We start from the raw sequence: 27,872 nt of genomic DNA on the forward strand, positions 1-27,872 counted from the left end.
CTTGGGATTTCCCCCTTTTAAAATAAAGAAATATAATGTATTCTTTAAAGCACTCAGATAACTAATCTGAGAACCTGCAAGACAATTGTATTGGTATCAGTTGATTGCGTGGCATTTTTTTTAAGCTATGCTATGGTGTAACATGTTAATCAATGTGCATTTGAATACAGTATGTTGCAAATATAGAAGAAACATGAATATTTTTATTAGAGGGTTACAGTGAAGATACAGAAGTTGTGTAATATGCTACTTACTGCAAAGCACTACCAACTAACATTCATGCCTTCTGGAAAAACAAACCAAAATCAAAAAACAAAAGACATTTTACTTATTTTTGCTAATGCTTTGCTAATAAAATTTTCTTCCTCATATCCTTAGACCATCAAAGCTATAATAACATTACTAATGCTAAAAATATTTACAGTCAGGCTGCTCAATTCATTACTGGACTGTAGAAACCTAAAATATCTCTAGAAACGTTAGGTTGTCTGTTGCCAAGTTTTAGTATTTTTCTGGTGAATTGATTCCATTCTAAGTACAAAAGAAATAATGGCTTCAATTAATTATATAAATGCTGTGACAGCTGATGAACTTTTGACTAGGCATGAAACCATGATTTTAAGTTTAATTAAATGTAGATCTGATTTATCAGTTAAGACTTTTCAAATAGTCATTCAATGTATTTCAATTTTCTGAGCATGGCTGAAATCTCAGAACCTGTCAAGTAGTAATGACATCATATGACGCTAATCCGTCTGTATTTCTGGTGTATTCTATATTCTTCTTGTTATCTAAATAATACTGCTCTGTAGTGCAAAACAATATGTCAAATTCTTCTGAGTGCTTATCTTATACTGTTTAAAAATTAAATGCAACACCTCAGGATGGTGATGACTCTCGTTTAAACTTTAATGATTACTATGAGGAGATCGTGCTAAATTAATACAAAACTAAATATTAAATCTCTATGACAGCACAGTGGAATTTTCAACAGAAGAGGGAAAAAAATAAGGCACTTCTGCTATATCTAGTTTGATATTCTGCTGATATGGAAAGCTACATATTTAGCTACAATACAGTGATGAAACTCACATATTACTTTATTTTACAACTTGCAGTGGTATGGCCTTCAATCTTTATTACACAGTCCATGGCAGAAACAAACGATTTCACAGGAAAAGCATATTGTTACATAGATTTTAACAATGAAAATAAGAAATACATTTTGACTGCAGAAACAAAATACAAAACCTTATACCACAGAGTAGCATTTTAGAATACTCTTAAATTCATCAAAGTACATTTTCCCCTGATTAAGTATTGATGATTTATTTACAAAGCAAGTAACAAACAATGTCTAGAAAATACCATTGCACTACACATTATCGACACAGATTGTTCTATTTTTCTTACTAGAAAACAGCTAAGGTGGCATTTACTACAGTACAATGTTTCTTTCATAAATCTTAACATGTTTTAGCAGCAAATACAAAATGGAGAAGCAGACTGTATTACATTAGTTATAAAAGCAAACATATTATGGGTTTGGTTAAGAAAAAATAGATTTCTAGCAAAATGTAACCTTTTTTATTTTAACAAAAGGTCTAATGCATTAACGGCTCCAAGTACTTCACGGAGGGACTGTCAGTGACTTACAAATTTGAAATGTTGTTGACAGGGCAGTTGAAATTTGAGAAACTAGTTAAAAGAGAAGTCATCATCAGCTTGTGTTAGCTCTGACAGGCTCATCGCTAGATTTTTATTCACACTGTAATTTCTGTTAATAGTCTCTGCTGTTCTGGGGATCATTCGACAGTCAGTAACAACACAGAATACTTTCATTTACTCATCTCTTTTAGAAGTGATAGCCCATTGTTTTGATTTTAAAGATTTCTCTTTTTTTAATGTGAGAAATAGAAGCAGAAAGTGAAGCTTGGACATTTTTGTGGGTTTGTTTGTTTGATGTTTGTTTTTTTGTTCTTAATGAGCACTGAAATACATCATTTCCCTTTGAAACTGTGGAACATGCAATCCTTGTAAGAGAAGGCCTCTTGAACTGCAAATATGTTGTTCTAGATGATCTTGTGAGACTTCAGCACACAAATAACCTGCACATAAAACACCTCTACAAATAAATTTTAAGAGTAAATTGAGTACCAACAGTATTACAACTTCATTTCCTATTATTTCCCGTCCTTGAAAGCTCACCATCATTTTTCAAGCCATTGTTGTCTAGCCTTTGAATATTTGCTTCCGACCTATTTAACTTGTTAAGAACATGTCAGACAGCTCCAGGTACAGTAGCTTTGTTTCAGACTTATGTATGTAGTCCTGGTAAACGTGACTGTTTTGAACACCAAAGCCTGGCAAGCCCCCATATCTCTTGGCTCTGCTTGCTGCTAAGTTTCATGCTTCTGTTAATGTGCAATGTAGAAGTGCTGCAGAAGCAATTTTTGACAGACTGGAAAAGCAGGCACTTTCCTCTGTGGTGTTTTTTTTGAGGGAAAGTGTATCCTACACATTCCCATCACATACTGCCCAGACACACTGTGGCACTAGTGTGTCATTGCTTTGAGAGCTATACGGCAGGAGACCCTGTCACGGCAGTGGAGTAGTTTCAGCTTCTTGAAGTTCCAACTGAAAGGAAAGAAATTGCAAATGCAATGAACAATTACTTGATTTCTTCCCACCCACAAGTTTGTTTTTGTGTGTGTGGTTTTTTTTGTTTGTTTTTATTTTTAAGAGGAATATACTTTTCATTTGCAGCTACTGTCCTGCTGTATAAAATTAAACAGGTAGACCAGGTAGTAAGGCAAGAATATGCCTTTGCAATGAAGCAACAAAGGCAGGGGGAATGACCACAGAGAAGTTTTATGTCTGACCTCTAAAGACAAAGAAATACTAGTAGATCTGAAATTTGAATTAGAATAAATTTAATACCAAGCTAGCTGTTCTCTTTCTAGAGGGTAGTCCTCTATGCCTTTAATGAATATGGCAGGATTTTGGGCCTCTCACTATAGGAAAGATGTGGAGGTGCTGGAGAGAGTACAGAAGAAGGCGACAAGGCTGGTGAGGCGTCTGGAGGACAAGACTTATGAGAAGAGGCTAAGAGAACTGGGGCTGTTCAGCCTGGAGAAAAGGAGGCTAAGGGGAGACCTTATCGCTGCCTACAACTACCTGAAAGGAGGTTGTAGCATGGAGGTTGTTGGTAACAAATGATAAGATGAGACGAAATGGCCTCAGGTTGCACCAGGGAAGGTTTAGATTGGATATTAGGAAACATTTCTTCCCATAAGGGTTTGTGAAACAGTGGAACAGGCTGCCCAGGGAAGTGGTTGGGTCACCATTCCTGGGGGTGTTTAAAAGATGTACAGATGAGGCTCTTAGGGATATGGTTTAGCATTTGATTTAGGCTATGGTTGGACTCAGTGGTCTTAGGGGGCCTCTTCCAACCAAAATGATTCAATGATTCTATTTCACTCCCTCTCTGTATTACTTCTGCAGTAATTGCAGAAGAGTTAGTATTTTAGATTATACCTTCTATGCTCACATCAGTACATTGGCTAACTTTTGGATTTGCAGCTAAAGTAGAGTTTAAATTCTGTGTGAGATGGACTTGCATCAGCAAACCAACCCAGCAACTGTCAGCAGTCAATCAGACGTCCCATTTGCATAGAGGCACAACAGCACCACAGATGTTTCCATCAAGAAAATCTGCTAAGTGAACATCAAGTAAATAAAGTCTGTAACCCTTTGTACTACCCAGCAAATGTTGCTCTGCAGCACTAGAACCTGTGGACAAAAGAGTGGGAGATACTGTGAATAACAGGTTTATGCTATGGAAAGCAGAGTCACAGGTGAAGCCCGATTGAGAAAAGACAGGGAGCGTGCTCCTGTGAAAGTAACCACACATGGGGAAGGATTTTTGTGCCAGGGAAAAGAAAAGTGCATTTTCTAACTGGCTCAATTTCCAAGCACATTCATCAGAGTGGAGGCTGTTTGGGCTTCTGATTTGGAGATAATTTTCTCCAAGGCCACAACATAATTCAAATGCTTCTTCAATTTAACATGCTATATTTAGGAATTTTCTTTATTCTCTATTTGGAATATTTCTCCTCAGCTCCTTTTGGCGAGAAATTGACCTGATCCTAAATGTGAACATTCCCATCTTTTGGAGAAGCCTAGATCCAGATATGAATTTTGAAGTCCATATTCACTCATTTTTATGGATTAGATAAAATAGAAGCCTGCTTATTATTTTATTTTATTTTATTTTATTTTATTTTATTTTATTTTATTTTATTTTATTTTATTTTATTTTATTTTATTTTATTTTATGTTATTTTATTTTATTTTTTCTTTTTTACCAGTGAACTTTTTCTGATTAAGGAAAGACTTGAAATGTTTTGTTACCCATTTATTCTAATTCACAATTTAAGGAATGCCACAAACACAGGCAAACTTAGAAGCCTTCTAATTAGTTCTGGTTCTCATACCACAGTTTATTCTTGTTTGCTTTAATGAAATAGTCTCACAAACACATTCTGTTTTCTTTGCTACTATAGAATTCACGAAGGGCTGGTATAAGTACACATCAGCTACAAAAGAAAGCCCAGTTTCAAGGATCTATTGAATTTAGACAATCTTTTCATAGATGTAGTTATTATCTTGACAGAAATGGTCTTTATAAGAGATCAGTTCTTAATAATTATTATTGAAATACAGTATTATTTATAAAGAAGTTGTGTTCATTTTCTAGAAATACACAGAAAGACCATTTTCTATTAATACAAGTAAATATGAATCTGCTGAGGTTTGGAGTTATAGAATCTGCCCAGCTTTTGTCATGTTTCAGTATAGGACTCACCAGCATTCCCCATATTTGCTTATATCTGTCATATAGCTCTGGGAAAATTCAAATGTAAGAAAATACTTCATTTATTTAATCAAAGTGAAACTAGCTTTCATTTTTTCCTTGTTTCACCTTAAAAATATGTATTTTTTTTTACTCTAATATCCTTTTTATTTCTACATATGGCTCTCAATCCAAACAATAAAGAGAAAACCTTTCAGGGCTGTGCACAAATACCAGAGCCTCTGATTACTGGACATATCTTAGGCTTCATTTTCAGCATATGAGAAGGATTTGCAGCATCCATTATGGCATTTAGACACGGTGGTTAAGGAGAAAGCATCAGAAGCTAAAAATACAAAAAAAAATAGTTACATAGGACGACTAAATAGTCCTTAAAATGTGACTATACATCATTTGCTTAGTTGCTTGGGTATATTGAGGTGAGGCTGGAATAAAAACTTAGATATGTCACAAATAAACTAACCCACTGAAACAAATTTTATTTGTCAGATTTCTATAGTTACTAATAACAAATTTTTCTGAGTATTTAGGATTTTTTAGTTATTAACAGGCAGATAGTAATAAAAACAGAAGTTATTTGGAAAACAAATTTTGCAGGTAAAAATAATTATGAATGAATTTTAAATTTTTTTAAAAATTCAAAATTTAAATCTAGGAGATAAATTAATGCAAAGAGTCTCTGTGCATCTAAAGTAAAAGCTACTTTGAAATATTTGTCAAGATCACAGAATCACAGAATGTTAGGGATTGGAAGGGACCTCAAAAGATCATCAAGTCCAATCCCCCTGCTGGAGAAGGAACACTTAGATGAGGTTACACAGGAAGGTGTCCAGGTGGCTTTTGAATGTCTCCAGAGTAGGAGACTCCACAACCTCCCCGGGCAGCCTGTTCCAGTGTTCTGTCACCCTCACTGAGAAGTTTTTTCTCAAATTTAAGTGGAACCTTTTGTGCTCCAGTTTGAACCCATTACCCCTCGTTCTACCATTGGTCATCACCGAGAAGAGCCTGGCTCCATTCTCGTGACACTCACCTCTTATATATCTGTAAACATTAATGAGGTCACCCCTCAGTCTCCTCTTCTCCAAGCCAAAGAGACCCAGCTTCCTCAGCCTTTCCTCATAAGGGAGATGCTCCACTGCCTTAATTATCTTTGTTGCCCTAAGATCTTAATTATGAATCAGCTTAATGTCAATGACAAAAAAAAAAAAAAATTGAGTATTTGCAAAAGCTAACATTTTGTCCTTTATTACCATTCCCTACATATATTGTGTCATACAGAGGAAAGTTCACCGTAAGCAGTTCTGCTTTGTAATCAATTTTTCCAGAATTCCATCACTTCTACTCTTGTTTTAACTCTTCATGCAAATGCAAGATTGCATATGCCTCCTTGAAAATTAAAGTGAGCCAAGACTTCATGCTCACTTTGGAACAAATGTTTTGTTTGTAAAATGTAACCTGCAACACAGGATACAACCCCCACAGATGTGAAATATCTCAGTCTTATACCATTTCTAGGTTTTGGATGCCTGATTAGCCACTGTCTGTTCTCTCTCAGAACTATGTTGCTTCATTGAGCATGTACTATTTTTATAAATGCTCACACCATCCATGTTATGGATCAGGTGCTACATTTGCATTTGAAATAAGGTACATTTCTGAAGGAATTTTGAATGTGTTCAGCTCTTCCACTTTTTGTAAATGCTGATAAAATAATAATAAAATTCTTAATATAGATCTTTTTAATAATGTCAAGGAGACATGGAGTAGGCCAAAGGCCAGTATCTTAACTCACAATGAGTATTTGTGATGTTTCCTGTTACTGATTTTGCACTGATAGAAAACACAGTTGTTCACCAGTGAATGCTTATTTTTAAGTGCTTTTAGATTGTGAGGCCCTAAGCTGCTGAATGACTGAGTGCTTGCTATTCTTATTAACTTTATCACGAGTAAAGAATTCTCACTTGGCAAAAAAGCAACTTCTAGAACATCCATTTCTTCAAAAATGACTTGAACTGTGCCAAGTACTACAAAGGCTTGCAATTAGAATTTGTACCAAATGCCCTCCAAGGCCTTGTCTATACAAGAAAGAGTCTTGTCTGTATACGTAGATCAATACAGATAAACTAACTAGACTTTCTTGTACAGAAAGCATTTATCTGTGAAAATGATGCTCTGTCAATAGAATTTACAAATGTTCAGTGTTCGAACAACGTTTTTTTTCTTTCTTTTTGTTCTTTCTTTTTTTTCTTTTCTGAGAGAAAAAATTGCATTCACCCTAGGACTTTTTGTTTTTAAAATAGTAAGAATAATTGTAATGATGATAATAATAGATGTTACCCTTGCAAATAGTACCCCAGAGAACCTTTATAGTGTACGTTAGTCCTACAACATTGTCTGTCATTCTGATAGTAGCAGACAAAGGAAGTGTTGTCTTTTACATAAATGTTTCCTGGAAAAAAAAAAAAAGTTTGAACATGGCTTGCTGTGAATGTATTTTATAAACTTTGTGGAGAGTGAGAAAGCCTGCCCCTGATAGCTGGTGTGCTGTAATCCAGGGAGTGCAGCAGTGAGAAGGCTCAGGTCAGCATCCAGTGAGCACATCCTGCAGCAGCCAAAGCAAGGACTGCAGGGATGGTGGTGACGGAAGAGAAATTTGGCCCATTTGTGGCCACTTCAAACTCTTTCAAACACCAGACCATGCAAAGAGACCTATTCACACATCTGTAAGGACATGAGCTTCCAAATGTTGTCTTCTTCTCCCCAGCCCTGGAGAGAACTGCTGGCTACTTCCTAGGAAGAGCTACAGAAGTAGTCAAAGCTGAGTAGTCACACCATTTCTTACAGTTCTGCATATGCTTTTTTTGTTCCATGTATATTGGCTCTTTGTTTCAGTTTCCTTCCTTACTGCCTCACTCGGACATCACTCCTGATATTCTCTTTTCTCCTCTGCACTCTTCCTCTCACCTCCTTTCCCCTTCAGCATCTACCCCTTCACTTCTTTTTACATGTGCTCTATCTCTTAACTAATTCCATCACTATTCCCCAAATGGAAGGAAACCAACCAACCAAGAACCCAGCTGTGAGACCAGCTTCCTCCTTATTGCCTCTATACACCTCACTTAACTGGCTTGGTCTACCTCTGCCTCATCTGGCTCTCTCACTTGTTGGTGTAGGTTAAAAAAACCTTTGTGGGAAGGATCATCTTCGATTCTGTGTTTGCTCAGTGCCAGGAGAAAAAGACTTTATTTCACTCAGCCTCTAGGCAGTAAGTATCACATCAATCTTTGCTAAGGCTAAAAGTTTAGAAGGTTACGGCTCTCCTAAAAATAACAGAAGGAAGCATAACTAAACGTAGAAAATGTGTGCATACACACTGCACTGTAAAAAGCTGGAATTGTACTAGATATAGATACAATCCTATTGTCAGACACATGCACAAAATTGACTCCACTGAGAATTACAAATGCATTATTAACAGCTGAATCTGTCCACTAAATTTTTGGTATACCTAGTAAATGCTACACCTATATACATACCTTTATGTATGCGCCTATGCAAAGTTTGGGCACTTCTGCTCTACCACCAAAGTGTGCAGGTACTAACCGATTTCGCAGGTCACAGTTTGTCATGTATGAATCAGATGCTGGTGAACTACACCACCAACTGCAGATGCTTAATAAAGCTTCCCCTTCTCTCTTTAGCTTCCTCTCTCCTCTTTTCTGGTGCAGTGACTATTTTGTCTGTTTGGAGATAGTAAAGTCCTGATGTGGGCTTTCTGGCAGCAGCCGAGTGACAGGTATGTGATTTCTTTCACAAGAAGCCATTGACTTGTGCCCCTTAAGAAGGCAGCTGGCTTATGGCTGAAGTGGCAGCAGTCAGAAACTGATGCAGGAGCAATCTAAGTATAATATATTGCTGAAAGGTGATGTGTCAAGGAATGAACTAATCTTGTGCCTTTTGTTCTTCTTTTTAATGAATTACAAAGGTGAGTCAGGCTTTTTTTAGCACTTGTGATGAGCATGAGTTACTTTCATGAATGTTAAGCTTGCCTTCATCTTTTGTTTGATGTTAACTGAGGAATGTCGATTGCAGGAATAATCACAGGAACATGGATGTTGAACACGTAACAAAATAGCTTCTTCACAAAAGCTAAGCAAAATTAGCCTGAATTAAAAGAAATCTCTCTTTGTATCTGCTGTGCCATAAAATTCCTACTTCTCAAAGGCTTTTTCTACATGGAAAAGGTATATTCTCAGTATACCTTATTAATAAATGACAAAATGGCACAATACTCCTTAATAGTTGGACTAGGTGATCATTGTAGGTCACTTCCAACTGAAATATTCTATTCTATTCTATTCTATTCTATTCTATTCTATTCTATTCTATTCTATTCTATTCTATTCTATTCTACTCTAATGTGCATATACATATTCATACATGTTTATATATATCTCAAGACTCACTCTAGCCAACACAGATAATTATCTGATATAAGAACTGCATGTAGACAGGACTTTGTCTGCTTCTTGCATGTGTTCCAGGACAAACAAGGCCAAGTAGGCCTTCTTTATACATCACCCAAAAGTGTACAAACACAGTTTCTTCTCTTTTTTATTCACTCTCATAATAGAAGAAATAGAGAGACATATATTCTGTCCCATTCCTGTCTCCCTAAGCAGACAAAGAGTATAAATAAAGAAATCTGTGATTATTCTCTAGCCAGTTCTCAAGCAGTCATCTGTTGTAAACATCCTGCAAATAAAACACTGTTTTATTCACTTTGTATATGCATGCATGCTGGACCCAATCATACAAGGTACCTCTGAAAGCCCTCAGCTTCTGAACATCAACTAGAGGACAGAACAACTAGCACCATGCAGGACTGGGGTTTCTGTGTATGCATGCACCTCTTTCAAATATAACCTTGAGGGTGTTTAGACCTTCAAAAAGCTACAAATCAGTATAAACTGTAAATTCAGAATACATGTCATCTCCAAGCGGGAGGCCTGGATCCAGAGATGACATCTCCACTGCTAGTCATACCTGATGGTTAGTCCTGTCCACAGTGTTGGCAGTGGAAGCATGGTCACGAGTGTTTTGTCGAACTCGGGTGGAGTTTTGCTGCTCAATAGTTGAGGAAGTGGGGATGCAGAACTCTCTGAAACACCTTTTGAAATTCTCATCTAGAAATGCATAAAGGACTGGATTAAGGCAGCTATTTGTATACCCTAGAGCAATACAGAAGTGCCAGGAGACAGTCTGGAAAGTAGTTTCTGGGATGTTGACCAGGGCTTTAATGATGACATAAATGTGGATGGGAGTCCAGCAGACAATAAACACTGCCACCACCACAAGAACCATCCTTGTGATTCTCCGCAGGTTCCTGTCCTTCTCTTTGGAGCCAGATAACATGCGAACACTCTTTAGGCGTAAAATCATCAGCCCATAGCACACGGTAATGATCAGGACTGGCATGATGAAGGCAAAGATGAACACACAGATTTTCAGGAGGTTCTCCCAGTACCAAGCAGGGTGGGAAAACGTAAGTGTGCAGTCAATGGAGCCTAGAGAAAAAAGAAAACAGCAGAGAAGAACAAGTGGTTCAGTTTTTCATGTGCTCTTCTTCAAACCATTATTTTTGAGAGCACAGGCAAATGTGTTAAGATTTACTAAATAAAAGGCTAAAATGAAGCAACCTGTGACCTGGCATCAGTAAAAACATTGATAGCACACAGGTCTGAAAAACATGCATGAAGTGTCAGGTAAAAAACCAAAACTGAAGTAATGTGTTTTCTTTGGCGTTTTATGGCTTGGAATTGCACGTATATTGGACAAGAAAAACAGCTGAATTGTCATAAATGCTTAAACTTTGACTCATTTTCACTTTCAGTATAAAATCTGGCCCCCCAAAAAAAAAGAGATGACATGACACTTATTAATTGTGCACAAAGGACGGCTTGGATGTTGAGATGCTATCGCTTCATGGAAGGTCTTTGACCATCATGCTCTGCATCATGTCTTGCCAAATTAGATACAAAATATCTGTGACTGCCAGCTTCTGTGGGAATATCCTAAGTAAAAAGCACAGGCTTCTGTGCTATAGGAGAGTGCATAAGCACCTCACAGCAGAAGGTACGCAGTCACAGATGCTCTTCCAACCACTACAGTAACTGTGTGGGGCAGCAAGACTCACAAGGATCTACAGAAGGAGCTGGAGCTGCCTGTTGTAGAAAACAGAACATGCGCAGTGCTGTGTCGTCAACTACAGCCAGACACAAAACTGTTGAAGGGCTCATCTGCACTGACACCTGCTTTATACAGGTGGAGGTCAGAAGTTAATTCAACGTCTCTACAGTAAAGTGAAACAATGCAGAAAGGAGTTTAAACATGAAAACATTCAATTTAGGAATGAAAGCCAGACTTACCATGCCTGTATTTAGTAGTTGCCATGAACATAACTGGCAGGCCAATGGCAGATGAAAGAATCCAGTTGCAGACATTGACAATTTTGGCATTTCTGGGGGTACGGAAATCAAGGGCCTTAACTGGGTGGCAAACAGCTACATAGCGATCCACACTCATGGTGCAGAGTGTAAAGATACTGGTGAACATATTGTAGTAGTCTATGGATATAACGATCTTACAAAGGATTGTACCAAATGGCCATGTTCCCATCAAGTAATTCACGCTCTGGAATGGCAGAGTACTTGTTGCTAGGGCATCTGCCAATGCAAGATTGAAAATATAGATATTCGTGGCAGTCTTCATTTTCGTGTACCTAGAAAAAAATCAGCAAAACATGTGAATGATCACAACTGACAGTGTTAAACAAAACTGAGTCCAGTGCGCCATGTATTAGAAACTCCTGTGAAATAATGTGTTAGATATTATAAAAGATCATATTTTCTGCTTTTAACCAAATGATCTTGCTATGGTTTATCTACAATAATGTTCGCAGTTCATTAAGACATTAGTTAAACGGTGGAAGAAAGAAAGACTAATTTAACTTGTGCAGAGAGAAAGGATACACATAGAAGAAACAAAATTATAGATGCTAAAGAACTGAGAAATAATTTGAAACAAAAGTGTTTGCACATATCAGACTCTGCATTGAATGGACACATTTTCTGCATCTGCTGGTTTCACGTCAAGTATCAGAACTACAGTCTATAGAAACTGGGAACTCATTTGTAGGTTGTGGAGTAGTAAAGACGCAGTTCCTCAGGGAATAAGTACATAAATGATTAGTGTAATTATCAAAACCACTATGTCTAAAAACTCAGGCTTTTAAGATTTTCTCATTTGTTTATAATTATAGAATTCTAAAATAATTTGTAATGATGGTTATTACATTGCTTTACTAATCTCAGTGTCCTATACAAGTTGGACAGATGGTTTTTCCAACTAAATGAGAACATAGATGCTATTGACCAGATGCACTGAGCGTATCAATAGAATCAGCACCCTGGGTGGATGCTGCAGCCCTGTTGCTTGAGGTGGGAATTCATGCTCTGTCTCACAGTGCCTATTTCAGCAAAAGGGTCTTCAAACTCCTTTGCACTTTCCTCTTGCTAAGTCTCTGGCACTAACTACCCAAAACCCACTGTCTAAATTTTGAATATGTCACACTTCAATCACAGCTGAACAGGGGGAGCTTTTTATGTTTTAATTTGTGTTTGCATTGCTAAAGGCAGAGTCTAAATTGCTCCCTAGTTTCATCAGCTTTTGTGAAGAGACATTTACAGCTGCAACTCCTTGTGTCAGCTGAGCAGCACTTGAGATCCACTGTTCATGAGCATGCTTTCTTTTTGCAGTGGTACAATGACTATTTCACTCTAAATAATGTGTCTGGCTATCTTGCCCTGCTGTCCTGCTTGCTGCTGAGGTTGCTGGGTGCTGTGGCTGCCTGGCTTTTGGAGAGACAGATGGCTCGCTCTTTTGATAAAACTCCATTCTGTTTCTGCAGAGTAACAAGTGCACTGTTTGATCAAATATTTTACAATTTATGGAGTGATTTGCCCTTTTAAAAGGATTTTCCCTGTCAGGGAAGACAAAGTGTAAAATATAGTATTTAATGTTGTTTTTTCTCTCTGACTTTGATGTCTCAGAACATTATTCACTTCCAGAAAACAGGCAACAGGGCTCTATAGGGAACACACATTTTGGTAGGGTCTGGAGAAATGTAGATTTCTTGCTGAATGCATCTAGATAGCTTTTATGACGAACATCTGAAGAAATATGTGCTGGCTTTGTTATCTCATTTTGTAGCACTGTGCATGAGGAGCCACTAACAAGCTTAACTTCAATTTAGTTTTTTTTTTTTTATTTAATATTTTCAAGTAGATCCAAGCTCGCTCTTGACTGTTGTCTTGAGAAAGTATGACCTGCGTATGATACTTCCAAGTTTTAAATAAAACCTATATTCTGAAAGTACCCTAAAAAACTTTTCTTACAGAAGCACTCCATTTAACCAAGAGATTGTAACACTGAGGAGGAGGTAAATGCTGCAAGCATCCATGCCTCTATCTGCCAGGAATTATTTAGGAAAATGCACAGGATTGTAGTGTAGGAGAGGTACACAATAAGGTGCAGCTCTAAGAAAAGTTTGGAGGGAGAAGAAAATATTTTCTAGGCAATTTGCTGGAGAATCTTGCAGAGGAGAATGAAATTAACAGCATTTTTATATTGACTTTACTATTACCCAGAAAGAAAATGTTGTATTAGGCCCTCATTTTGCCATGTTTCCTGTTGTTCATCAAAAATGAATGTCTTTCCCACAGGTCTGAAAACAGATCCAGGACTAGCTAAGGTTCTGTCCAGAGACCTAACCTGGAGGCTGACTGCATTATGAGCAGCCATCTCCAGCTTGCTCCAGTCTGGTCTGCTCAGTCAGCAACAGCAGCGGAGGGACAGTGGCTCTCAATTCTGCACAGACAAGAAAAGGTGATGATGATCCTGCACCCTCACCCAGGCTGCTGATCCCTCGTCAGTTCTGAGGTGATTGTCCTACCTTTATGGCTGAACAAGAAGTCATGCTTAGGTGTGCTGCTCAGTGCTGCTGCCATCATAGAATCACAGAATCATAGAATCATTTTGGTTGGAAGAGGCAATCAAGATCATTGAGTCTAACTGTTAACCTAACACTGGCACTAAAACATGTCCCTAAGAACCTCATCTACTTGTCTTTTAAACACCTCCCGGGATGGTGATTCAACCACTTCCCTGGGCAGCCTGTTCCAATGCCTGACAACCCTTTCCGTGAAAATTTTTTTCCTAATCCAGTCTGAACCTTCCCTTGCACAACTTGAGGCCACTTCAATTGTCATATCGCTTGCTACACAGGAGAAGAGACCAACATCCTTCATGCTACAACCTCCTTTCAGGTAGTTGTATTGAGCAATAATGTCTCCCCTCACCCTCTTTTTCTCCAGGCTAAACAGCCCCAGTTCCCTCAGCCCCTCCTCATAAGACTTGTCCTCCAGACCCCTCTTCTTTGGATACCCTGCAGCAACTCAATGTCTTTCTTGCAGTGAGGGGCCCAAAACTGAACACAGGATTCGAGGTGGGGCTGAGTACAGTGGAACAATCACTTCCCTAACCCTGCTGGACACACTATTTGTGACACAAGCCAGGATGCTGTTGGCCTCCTTGCCCACCTGGGCATACAATTCTGGCACAGTTCCATCTAGAGACCACATAATGATTTTTTTTTTTTTTTTTAATCAGCAATTAAAGCCATTCTGATGATTTAAAGGGAATACTTAATACAGAAAAAAAAAATAATACATCAACCAATAAATGGCTCTTAGGCTGACATGCCAGAAGATGAGCACAGAAATTCTCTGAATAAATGGAATAAAGGTTCTCTGCTGAGACTGGCACGGGCTTTATCCCACCTAAATGCTACACATTTTTCAGTTTTGCTATCTTGCTTTCATTGTCAGCTTATGCTTCAAAGTTCTGGGACTTATTTCATTTAATGGACTATTAATGAAAGATTTTGCTTGATATACTCTGTAATTTGTGTATTTCTAATCACACTGTTCTTAAAAAAAAAAAGAAAGCAGAGCTTTTGTGGTGGTAGAAAGTATTTACCTCCACAATTGCCTAATCAACAAAAGCCTATTGAAAACTACATTATTCTTTTCAGTGAATTCTATGGCATAGAATATTTTAAGATTTTATAAAGGGCTTACTTCTAAGAGGTACATTTTGTTAAACATGTCTTTTTCAAAATAAGTAGATTATCAGTGTTGCCAGGATTATTTTTTTTGGTACGAACAAATAAATACTAAACCAATTGATTAACAGCAATTTTAACAACAGGAAGAATAACAGTCCCTCAAAATGCAGCTCTTCAAAGCTTTGATATTAGCCATTATTATATCTTTCACTAAGGTATCGCTCTACTTATTTGAATAAGCAGCACAAACATTTCCATCATCAAGACATAGAGGTATATGTGACGAGATTTCAATACTTTGGAGGGACTGGATTTTATATGTAATTAAAGTCACAGGATGTCTGTATGGCTTATAATACCAAAAGTATTGGATTTAAATGCAATCTTTTAACAGATAACTGCTTTTGCACTTCCACTCAAGGCCACTAGGGAACCTAGAAATGAACAGGTATGTAACAAAAGAGTCTTAAATGCAAAGCCATAAAAATCTGAATGCTGATATTTAGAGTACATTGACATTGCAGCATCTGAAATACTAAATATATTAAACTTTGCATGACAAGTGAAGACATAAGTTGGCTTTGGGCAACATTATTTCTATTTTTACAGCTCTGCAATGAAAGACTAATAGAACATGATAGTTCAATTATTTTGTGCATATTTAGCTTGATACTGCTCTTGATACATATTCAGATTAATCATGCTCATTATAATACTGACACTCACTAATATGCCCTTTCTATCTCCTCATTGTAGGTCCTATATCATAAAATATCTGTGTTTATGGAACATGTTTTTGTTGGTACTAGCAGAAGATAGATCAGATTTACAGCAGTAGAAATATCATTTATGTCTGTCTAATTCTGTAGGGCAAACTCAGTCTTGCCTCTATCTTCAATCCAACAAAGCTTTAAAATATACTTGAAGACTGAAGATCTGATCTGTAGAGGTCCACTCAACTGGGATTTCTTGGAATAAGAAAAAGCAAGACAGAAAATCATGAGAACCCTTCTCAGATAGTCACTGAGTTCCTAGTACTCAAGGATAAATAGAAAGTCTCAAAATGACCTCTTCAGCTGGCAGCCCATGGGCCACTTGTAGTTTGCAAATGCAATAAAAGGTGGTTCATGAAACTAACCTACAGAGACCCCCAGCTTAGTCGCACAATGTGTAAGAGCATATTGAGCAGGAGCCATGAGCATCTTCCCTTCCACCTTACAGACACGTGACAAGAAAGATGTGAGCCTGCTTCTACATCTCTTTCTGCAAGACATGCCACAGCTCTCTTTCTGGCCTGCCCACTCCAAATGTTTAGTGTGCGCCTATCATGTGCAACAATTTTTGAAGATTCCTTTCTTTTAAGCCTCCATCTCTCAAAAGTAAATAAAAAAATAACATGGCAACAACATATTTTCTTTAAAAATCATGATATTTTTGATTTGCACCACACTTTTTCTAAGCCTAATAGACATAGTTGGTATTGTGCCACCTGAGTCTTGACCCTATCAATTCTTGGATAAGCAATTTACATCCACGTGGATTGTTGAAATATACCCTGCTCCAGACCCTTCAGCCTTTCCGTACCAGATCAGTTTTATATCATACTTGTACCACGAGACTGGTACAAAGAAGTCAGCAGGTCAAAGTCTAGCCCCATGAATACAGTGACACATACCATTACAAATTTGAGAACTGCTCCTATCTGAATAGGAACAGTGAGGAGAAAAGCAGAAACAGTCTTTTGCACTTAGGAAATTGGCTGGCTGATGGTAGATTGGTAATAACAACATTCAGTAACACAAAAGCATGCAAGCTTTTGTCCACAGAAAGCTAATTTGGAGACAAAGCCTCCTTCAACTGATCTGTTTTTAAGTTCAATGCAAAATATATGAAAAACGGGCTTAATTACAGGAGATTCATTGCAGAAAGCAGTTGTTCATGAAAATGGTTTGACTGCTGAAAGAAAAAACAGCCAGCAATTAGGTCTTGCATACAGACAACCTGACATAACTCTTGTTGATGCTGGAGGAGATTAGGTTAGTGTTTCAAATTAATGTTCTTTCTGCATAAATTACTTGTTAAACAAACGAAGAATCATTACATGCATACGTTAGATTAGTTGAGGTCTCCTTGGGTGGGAAGATTGAAACATGTGAAGAAGTATGCCTCGTTGAATCAATTTAAATGAACATTTATTTCCATAGCTGCTCTGCTGCATCTTGTATATGTAACTCAAAAACAGTAGGAAAGAGGGATTTTTTTCATTCAGGTTGGTCTGGAACCCTGTCCCTCTCCTCCCCCATCTCCTCCTCCCTGCCCCCCCCCGCCCGCCCTAATTTCTTCTGTCTGCCAATTCAGTTAGTATGTTTGACACTGAAATGATGTCGCTCAGCTAAGCCACATCCTGGAAAGTAACTTTGAGCAAAAGGGTCTCAAATGATAGACTTAACTGATGGCCATCATATCTCATTGTCCTTTTCCTTTCTTTGCATGGTAGTCGTTCTGTATAGAGTAAAAGACCCATACTGCATATCAGCCACAGTTGTAATGTGCACTGTGGCAGACTGTTACCTGCTAAAGTTTTGAAGTCGTATGTATTCTGGATGAGCCTAACCTACCTGTCAGGGAACATATGACTTCATCAGCTTGAAGATTTAGTCTTTGACTCTTTTATTCAGGAATACTTCAGAATACTTATGCCTTAAGCCATTAAATTAAACGCTGGGTACAAGCACCACAAATTTGTGGACAATGCTTACACATTATTACACAGTCAGGCCACCTAGATTGGAGGTGCCATACTATGGTTAACTATATACTTGTCCTTTTGATTTATGTTTTTCTGAAAAGATCATACACAAGAATGTAATTTAAAAATAATAAGCCCTCAGGGAAAACAAACAAACAAATACAAAAACCAAACAACCCTCCAGCAGGTACAACATTATAGCAGAAAATGTTCACCCTTAGTTACAATGAAATTGTGCAATTTTCAGGCATGTTCACTTACTCCCTGCACTGATCCTGAGTTTGGGGGTAAAAGCTGAACTGGGGAAGGGAACAAGATTTTACTGCCTTTAAGAAAGACAGAGGCAGCGGTTGTTTCCTCCTGTTAAAGCTTCGCATCTTGACTCCCAACATGGTGTGACCCAGTCACAGAAATACCAAGTATCACTTCAGGTGTCAAGGCACGACATGCTAAGGGGGTGTACTGGATCTAAAATAGCAAGGCCTTGTTATTTGACATACTCAGTGGGGAATGCTGCAAGGCCTCCACATACATTATGCCGGAGGAGCTTTCGCCTCACCCCTCAAACACCAGCAAGGGGATTTCTGTTTTCTGAGAGAGTTGAATGTATGTGTTGAATGCAGATCTGAACACAGGGCAGGTAACTGCTGGACTGCAGTTGCTTCAGCTGCTACCTCTTTTCTCCCTAATACTTTGTTTTCCCACTGCCAAGTTCCTTTTCCACTTTATTCTCCTCCGTAGCACAAATGAACCTAATCCAGAATTTCACCAATGTTTACTTCCCTTGGCTTATCATGCTAGCATCTTTAACTTCCCAGCTTGTCCTTTCCTTTCATCAGGGGCTGCTGCAGGGCATGTGGAAATCCACCGGCATTTGCGTACAGGACGCAAGCAGAAGCAGGCAGAGCACATGACATCTTGTGGAAGAGTATCATCTCAGGGCCATTTCTCCTGTACTGGGAACCAATTAGTGACTTCTCTCAGACCTCCGCTTTTGGGAGCAGGAGAGCCAAATGAAAGATTTTTAGGCAGAGTCAACTTTCTTCAAACTGCTGTGCAGGTCTCCTTGAGAATGATATGGCACCAAAAGAGTTGAGAAGACATCTAACTCATCCTGTTTTTAATGAATTACAATACTGTGTTGGGCTTTCAGCCAATATTCACTTGTTGCTTTCTTTTTGGCTCCTCCTGCTTTTTTTTTTGTTATGGAAAGGAATCATAGAGAGATCCTCCTTCTGCTATTTAGTTTGTATTGATGAGTCTCTCTTTTTCCAGAAAAACAAAACAAGCTTCTTTCTTTGGGATAAACATGTATTTTGGGGAGGAAGGGAGGAAGGCTGATCCTTTCTCTTCGTGTCTGACTGAAAGGATTAATGAGTAAGATTACCTCAGATAGAACACACAAACACCACAGTAGTCGTAACAGGTAACTATTTTACTATTTCTGTCCTACTATTTTCACGCCTTTTTTAGTTACATGTATATACATAATATCCTGGTATAAATTCATACAAAATAAAGCTGATACGATGCATTCTTTCTTTTTCCGAAAAGGGAAGGGGAACCAGAGAGGAACAGGTCTGTACAGACATGTCAGCTTGCCACACCAACATTAAGATGTTGCGATATCTTATAACTCCTATTACCCTATTTTCTTTTTCTTTTCTCAGGCACCATAAAAAGCTACTTAATGATAAAAAAACAAATGACAGTAACACATGTGCTCCAATGCCCAAACTGTCATCTGCTGGTACACTTCCATCCCCTCCAGCCTATTTAAATGGGGGAAAAAATATCTCCAAATTATTGCAGGACTTAATCTGGCCTGTTTGTTAAACCACATTTAGCTGAGTGTCTGTTTGCTTGGTGCTGAGCCATATATGGGTCTCCATAAAGGCTGCTGCTTTCACCGTTACTGTGTAACGCATCTCTCAGAAATAAAACAATGGTGCTAAAAAGGCCAGCTCAAATATATTGTCATTATGCAGCAGTGGGTACTTACTGCTGAAATTTTTGCTTTGCCGGGATGATGTGAAAACAGTTGGTGTCTTCAACTTAACCTTCTCCCCTCATGCTTTCAGGGAAGTGTGGTTGAAAATAAAACCACTGACCACATCTATGATAACTGCAGTGACATTTTTCCAGGAGGGACAAGTTAACAGCTATTTTCTCTGGTTTCCAGGTGCTGGTTCCCTCCTCCTGACCTATGGACTGATGACCTCAGGTGAGAACTGTACATGAAACATCACTAACTTGGCAGGGAAGGGAGCAGCAGAGGTAACACCCCCTAGTGAGAGAGTATCAAAGGGGCAGCACAAGTCTCAAGGCAGTGCCACAGACCACACAGATAGAAGTGATGCTAAGTATACAAGCTATGGTGTCTTGTATACAAGAGATCAGGATCTTCTAGTGAAGCTGTCAAGTTTGATCGGGAAAAGAACAACAGCGGTGAGAAAAAAGGAGTGGAGAGAGAATAAACGTGGAGTAAGACTTGCCTATGACAGGGAAAGTGGGAAAAGCAGGCGATGATGAAGGCAGATGTGACAGAAAGAGGGAGCATGATTAAGTGTTTTGAGAAGACAGGATCAAAAGTACCAGGAAACGTGCATTCAGTCTCCATGTGACAAGGAAGAGATTGCATCTGAAACTGGGGCTCTGAGGGATATACTGAGACCATCAGCTCATGACAAGGATATGGGAAACTGGCTTCTTGGATGATTTTTCTATAGAGGCAGCACATCCCAGGGCTGGAGGTTAGCACTCTGCAAGAGGAAAACAGGGAAAGATCCCCCAACTGCTGCTCCCCCTTACGACAGGGACTTCTCTGAGGTGGGATTGCTGTATAGAACACAATGACGAGGGGATGTTCAATTCTACACAAGCATTCAAACATTTTTGTTTTGAAGGTTTATTCTTGATCTGAGATACAAGATCTTACAGCTGATAATTGAACACTTCTCAGTGAGAAGAAGGAAAAAAACATGCTATTTCATGTCTTTCACAGTTACCTGACTAGCTATGGTCTGTCATCCTTACATTTTTTTCATCATGCAAATTCAAAGGGAAGTATAAATAAAATTTAGAATTTTTTATCATGAAACAGATGAATGAGAATGCTTCTTAACACAGCTGGGCTAAGCTGTGGAACCCCTTGTTAGTAAACACCATTAAAAGCCAACTTCCAAAAGGGAGCAGGGTCTTTGAAATATAACGATAGCAGCCCTACTTATAATGAAATAAATCCAAACTTCACGGTTTAACCCAAAGAAGGCACAGATGGTTATAAAAAAGAACTTCGTTTGAGACCAGTCTAACCACAGCAATTCAGAAAATAGTTGCTTTCAGTTTTTGCTGTTGTTGTTTTTTAATATTGTTATAATGATCAAGGATTGAAAACTTATTTTCACTTGGAATCATAATGAAAATAAATAATTTGTGGAAAATATCCACTAATGAGGGTCTGTATAACATCCCTCTAAAAACACCTAAGCTTAAAAATAGCCAACTTAAAATCTTTAAAAATGTTTCAGAATTCTGAAATTTTACTTTAGAGAATGTTTGTTTCAAAATAGCTTTGTTTAGACATGGTAATGTTGTGACCTTTTTTTTTCCAACATTATTTTTGATTCTGATTTTTTTTTTTTTTTGGACTACTGCATGGTAGAAATGTCCACAAAAAGCTACTGAATACAATGCTGACGCAAACTGCAACTCAGAAAGTCCCTCTGCCGTCTTAACAGACTGTTAGAATAATTTTCACACAGTGATGCTCCTATTTATTCCACTCTTCAACTGAAAACTGGCTGCTGGCTATGACTGGAAAAGAGGTTAGTGAGCTAGCCTATGATTCTGAGACATTTGGGCTTACATCACGTTATGTTTGAGAGTTTTGCAAATATGTCACCATCTGATCTAGAAAAATTATGAATGCTTATTGACAGTGCTCAGCAGAAGTTATGCCTGATGATTTGAAAAAATAAGATAAAATGAAATAAAGCAGTGCTTCAGGATTATGCTAGCTAATTAGCTCATTAGGCATTAGGTTGCTCATAATTACATAATACAAGCAATGTGCTTACAATATTTTCTGATTTTACTGAAGCAATGAAAAGTTGCTAAAATTTTACTTATTTCTATGAGGACATTTTGAAAAAAATCTGGAAGTGTTTAACATTATTTTTTCCTGGGAGCCATTACCAAAATGATACTCCAGGAAAAATACAGTGGGATCAGAACAGGTGTTTCAAGAGCAACTGAGTGAGAGGGGCTGTTTTTCTGCCCAGAGGTGCCTGGGGGTAGCTGCTAGCACAGTGTGGGATGGTCTGCCCTCCTGGGGCAGGCATGCTGTCCTGTACGGGGAAAATCTCACTCGGACTGGACACAGGGTGGCATAGAGTTGCACAGGGTCTGGTTTAGAAATGAGTATTTGGGCTGCAGAGCTGGCTGCTGCTCGCTCTTATCCCACAGTCACCTCTGCACCCTCAGGGTGATGGGGGTTGCAGGCTAATGTGTTTTTGCACAAATTTTGACAATAGCTGTGACGATATATTAAAAAAAAAAAAAATATCTCTCTCTCTCTCTATATATATATATATATAAAGGTATACATGCTGTTTTATCTGCCTGCTTCCCCTGATCTTGGGGGATGGAGAGGAGCAGCTTGCTAGTCAAACATTCACCCACTAGCAGAGGTTGGTAAACCTAACACAGCAGTGCACAAACAGGGACACCTGCCTTTCTGTCATGCAGGATGCTGAGCATCAGCCCCTCACTAGGCTGCTCAATTAATTCAGGTTCTGTGCTGTTCCTGCCCAACCTGACTCCCTCAGTTCTGTCTCCAGATCTTCTCTGCCTTGTGCTAGTGAGCAGTATCAATTCGTAATTGACACAACTGGTTAGGGCTGCTGTGGCTTTAGGTAACAGCTCTTAGCAATGGGGTGGAACCTTTTATTTGCAGACAGTGGAACCAGCAGGACATGCATTCATACATGCCATGCCACCCAAATGGAGAGAAGTTCATGTGACTGTGGATGGAAAGAAATAATGAATTTATGCATTTCTTGGTTTCTAAATTTCCGGATCTGTGTTGCTACATGAGATGCCGTAGGCCTTCTTTCACACAGCATCTATAACTCCACGTCACCTTGCAAAGAAGAACCCTTCATTTTTAGTAAAACTTGCTTTGTTTCAGCCACTTTTAAGCTTGTGATCACTTTCAGTTAATTTCTCTAAACAGACTCTCCCTGCTTCATATGTTATAATGTCTTTTCAAACCCCGTGCGTTTCCCTTTCTGTGCACATGTGAGAATATTTATTTCTCTGGTGATATCAATTATTCCTGGAATCGAAATTTCACCCCAAATTCCACTTTACTTAGCAAAAGTTTTCCTGAAATGTGAACCGAGCTGAAATAGCCAGAGCTTTTAGTACTGCATAATCTTTCCAGATGAGATGATGTTTCAGTCACCGATCTTTTTTTCAACAGTATTAAGAGGCAGTTTTGAGAAATGTAGAAAGAAATCTCTTTATTTCAGAGGACTGGTGTTCCAGTGTTTGTTTGTTTGTTTGTTTGTTTGTTTTAAACCAGGGTAATCATTTACACTAATGAAACAAGACATTTCCTTCCTCCTGCTGCAAAGGATCACAGAGAACCCGAGGCCCTTTTGTTTATGATACGTGACAAAATTAATAGCAAAGCAATTAAGGAATCACTTTAGTGACTTTAGTGGCTATTGGTGGAACTACAGTCCTCTCAGGGCACTTGGCATCACAGAGGACTCAAGCCTCCCAGAGCTATCCCTCTCTTTCAATCCAGTGATGTTAAGATTTTAATCTATGATCTATTACAGCTTCCAAGCATATTGCCTTAATCACAGGGCATATTCTTCTTCCCACTCTAATTTGTGACTAATATCCCACTGTCTTGATGAGAAAGCTGGAAAAGCCTATAGATTACTGTGTAAATTAATTTAATACCACATGGTACTAATTGTACACTGTCTTGTTGTACTCTGCAGCAGCTAGAAGTAGCATTTGTTGTTGACATAGCTATAGCAACACTGTTCATATTAGTAATTTACACTTCTACAAAGCACATGAGGAAAACAGATAATAAAAATCTACAGATTTTTCAGATTGTAGGAAATTTCTGGCTGGCAGTAAAACCTGACTACTACTGCTGTCACTCAAAAGGTAGTGTTTTGTACTTGACAAAAAAAACAGCTCAGTGTTAGTAACATGGGGTTCAGCCTCATACACTACAAATATAACACATAAATATTAATTAAAGAATGAAAGTATTCAGCTGAACAAGGACCATTTGGAAGAATGGGGAGGGTGGATGAGAATGTGTTAATTATGAAGTAACATGTATATAAATTGGAAATCCATGGATCTCTTTTGCATGAAGAGCCTGATTTTCATATTGATAATGACATTTTTAACTCCTTGTTGGACATATCTGCTTTCTGATCCCTGTTTGCTCGAACTGGGATAACAGGGTGGCACTGTAGACTGATAGTGATGGTTCCACATCAGGCAAATACTTGCACAGCTGTGGCTCCAAACCCATGGATCTGCTTCATGTGGAAAAGTTGAGAGAATTATAATGTTAGCAGTTAGCAATAGGACAAGGGGGCATGGGCTTAAACTCTACCAGGGGAAATTTAGGCTGGATATTAGGAAGAAATTCTTTACAGAGAGAGTGATCAGGCATTGGAATGGCCTGCCCAGGGAGGTAGTGGACTCGCCGTCCCTGGAGGTTTTTAAACTGAGATTGGACATGGCACTTAGTGCCATGATCTAGTAAACGGACTAGAGTTGGACCAAGGGTTGGACTCGATGATCTCTGAGGTCTCTTCCAACCCAGTTGATTCTGTGATTCTGTGATTCTGTGATTTATAAGAATAATATAATAATTATTTAAAAATATTTCCGAAGAAGCCTAGCATGAGATATTAGCATGCAGCACACTAAATATGAAGTCATGGTTGCTTTCACTGGGGCTAGACTCTGAAATGTGACTAGGGACTGAGTTTCAAATATCTAAGCACCTACCTCCCAACTCCTAGTATTGTCAAAGCAAACTAGTACCAATATTACTTTAAAAATTTATTTCTAGTAATCTTAATTCTTCTCAAAATTAATACAAACTTCAATATTTTATTCTTCCTGAGCAGGCATGGTGTGAGATGTAGATAAAGAAGGTAAGTTTTATATGATGCCAGATTCAGTCCAGTGAAAGGTTTGCCTTCTGTCTGTAGTTGGATCCAAGGATATATGAATCTGAGTACATATGCTCACCATTTAGTATCTACATATTATAGGATTGGGAATATTGTCATGTTAGTATAGCTTGCAACAGGTAGAAAGTTCCCTTATGCTGTTCAGATATACTAAACATATAGAGAAGCAGAGAAAGGAAATGCATTTTAATGTTGCTTAAACCACACATCGTGTTCAACCATTAACATGTGAACTCTTTCTTATCCCAAATTGGTAAACAGCTGCATACTATTAATTGGGAAGGAATTCTGTCATACCAAATGCTGTTCTTGCACAGGAGACTTGGATTTTGTCCTGCCTTTGCCATAGAATTCCTGGACGGTTTTTGGAGAATCCATTTAATTTATTTATGTTTTCCTCTGTAAAATGAAAATATATTTTTGCTTTCTCCTGTTGCTTCTGGCTTTTGTTTTTAAGCTGTAATATCAGGGAAAGATGTGCTCTTCAGATAGAAATCTAAATGCAAGTGCCTCATTCAATTTGGCTTTGTGGTGCAAGTGTAATTCAATTAATTAATGCAAGAAATATGAACCCAGTATGGGTTATGCCTGTTATAAATACATAATTCCAGTGACAATCTGTGGTATATTTCTCTGCGGACAGCTAGCCTGGCTCTGTTACATTGTGCATCTGCTTTTTCTCCCAGTGGAATGCATTCAACACTGGCTCAGCCGATTGCAGTCATGCCCCTGTTCAGAAGCCTTTCTGCAGATGTATCTTCACACAGATAGCTAGAGCCTCAGGCTGACTGAAACCACAGGGCAGAAAAGAATTTCCCCAGCTCTGTGCATTTAAAATACAGTCTCTAAAGTGTAGTTAAACTCACTAGGTTTCTGAGCTACTATAGTGTGAACCACTGATGTACATTACTTGTGTTCCCATTAGATCTATGAGCTGCACCAGTTCTGCAGTGACATCCCCAACACATGCAGAAGGAATCATCCTTTGCTACACAGCAGCACCCTACCTTGACTGCTATCCTCACCCCGGGCTTTTTATAGCCAGCACCATCAGTGCTGCACACACCACAAAGCCACGCCGCACCCACCTCAAAGCCACGCCGGTGCTGCCGGCCTACAAGCGATGCTAACCTCTGCTCCAGCTTCCAGCTCTCCGTGGCCACGGCCCCCCTACCCAACGGATGCTACCCCGACTCCTTGGGAAATACAGTGTTAAAGGGAAAAGGGACGCTTTATAGACCTGGAAAAAACGGAAGTTCTGTGGCTGCCCCAGCAGGGAAGGAGCGCGCCCCAGGGGCACCCCTGCAGCAGCGTCTGCTGGGCTCTGCAAGGCTCGGCGAATGCTTGATTTGGAAACGACGAGCAGCCAAGGAGGAAGAGGGGCTTGCTCAGCCCCGTCCCGCCGCCACGCTCCCGGGAGGTGGCAGTGTTCCCCCACGGAACCGCCCGCCCCGCTCTCCGGGCGGGCAAAGGAGCCCGTTGATTGCTGCTCTTACCCGCTTTGCGCCGATTTACGGGCGTGGGGTTTATCATGCGTGAAAGACACGGTTGTGAGTGACCTGTAAAAGCCCGGGTGGGCTTGAGGGCGGGAAAGCTGCGAAGGGTCCTGCAGCACCGCCGGGAAGCCGGGATTACGCACAGTGGCTGAGATCCTGGCGCACTTAGACACAGGCATGTACATATACATATAGAAATGTATATGAATATAGCAGGAAATCTATAAATCTGGTCAGAGAGAAGCTTTTACCCGAAATGCTATTTATATTTCGTTTGCGCGTTTGGGAGAAGTGGGGGGAAAGACGTGTGGATGTGTGTCGGGTGTCCGTGTGCACACACGCTCACACGCTCACAGGCCGTGGCTGAAGTCCCTTTAAATCCTCCCTCCTCAGCGGACAAGTGTGGGATTCAGGCCTCGTTGGCCAGAGCAGCTCCCAAAGGTGCTGCAGCACGGAAGGTCCGCAGAGCACCCCCGGATCCGCACCGGTTTCTGACAAACCGCCCAGCCCGGCCGGTCCTCACGGCCCCACCACAAGTTTCTCTTCCCGATCACCCGTTCCGGCGCTTTCTCAAAAGCCTCCTCCCCTTCCCCGCGGAGGCAGGAGCCCCTGCGCGCCTCTCAGTGCGCTGCCTACCGGAGAGGGCTCACAGCATCCCCCGTCGGGACGCCAGCCCGCAGCCCGGCTTCCGCAGCGGGGCGTCCGCCCCGACGGCAGCGGCCGGGGTCTGTAGGGCAGGGCAAGGCGGGGCGGTACTCACCTGATGATGACATACATGACCAAGAAGTTTCCGAAGAGCCCCACGACGCAGACCACGGAGTAAAGGGCCATGATGGCGATAGCCGTGACCATGGAGGGGCCGCCGCCCGCAGGCGCGCAGGGCCCGCCGCCGCCCGCGCTGCCGTTGAGGCCGCCGCAGGGCTCGGAGCGGTTCCAGCCTGCCACCGCCGCTGCCGCTGAGGCGTTGCCCCACGCGCCCGGCGGTGCGGCCGCGCAGGGCGGCACGGCGGGGCGGCAGGCGACGGAGGCGTTGGTGGCGAAAGGGACCTCCAGGGCGCCGGCGAGGAGCGGCGCAGAGCCGTTGCCCAGCAGGTAGGCGACAGCCATGGCGCGCAGCGGCGTCAGCGCGGCCAGCGGCTTTCCGCGCCCGAGGGATGCCCAGCGCCGTGCTGGTGCGGGGCGCGGATGGCGCGACGCGCGGTGCCGGGGAGGCGGCGGCACCCGCCCGCCCCGACGGCGCGCCCTGCCAGTGGGTGCGGGCACATGTGTGAGGCGGGCGAGGCGGGCAGAGGAGGAGGGGCCTGTGGAGGCAGGAGGGGCA

The 27,872-nt window shown here is 40.2% G+C and overlaps 1 protein-coding gene and 1 long non-coding RNA gene across 2 annotated transcripts in view; one reads left to right on the plus strand and one right to left on the minus strand.

The window, feature by feature from the left end:
* Nucleotides 1-174: 174 nt before the first annotated feature.
* Nucleotides 175-27,816, minus strand: OPRM1 (opioid receptor mu 1). The gene is given in 5 exon segments (XM_005507657.3): nt 175-2,637; nt 9,923-10,443; nt 11,305-11,657; nt 27,312-27,730; nt 27,733-27,816. Coding segments are annotated over 5 exon segments (1,416 nt in total). The 3' UTR covers nt 175-2,598.
* The window catches only part of LOC110362803 (uncharacterized), a 140,800-nt gene continuing 140,434 nt past the window's right edge, over nt 27,507-27,872 (plus strand). Inside the window, exon 1 of the long non-coding RNA XR_010471427.1 lies at nt 27,507-27,643. This is a non-coding gene — a long non-coding RNA (uncharacterized LOC110362803). The remainder of the gene's footprint in view (nt 27,644-27,872) is intronic.

Source organism: Columba livia, chromosome 3 (assembly GCF_036013475.1).
Source record: "Columba livia isolate bColLiv1 breed racing homer chromosome 3, bColLiv1.pat.W.v2, whole genome shotgun sequence".
NCBI lineage: Eukaryota > Metazoa > Chordata > Aves > Columbiformes > Columbidae > Columba > Columba livia.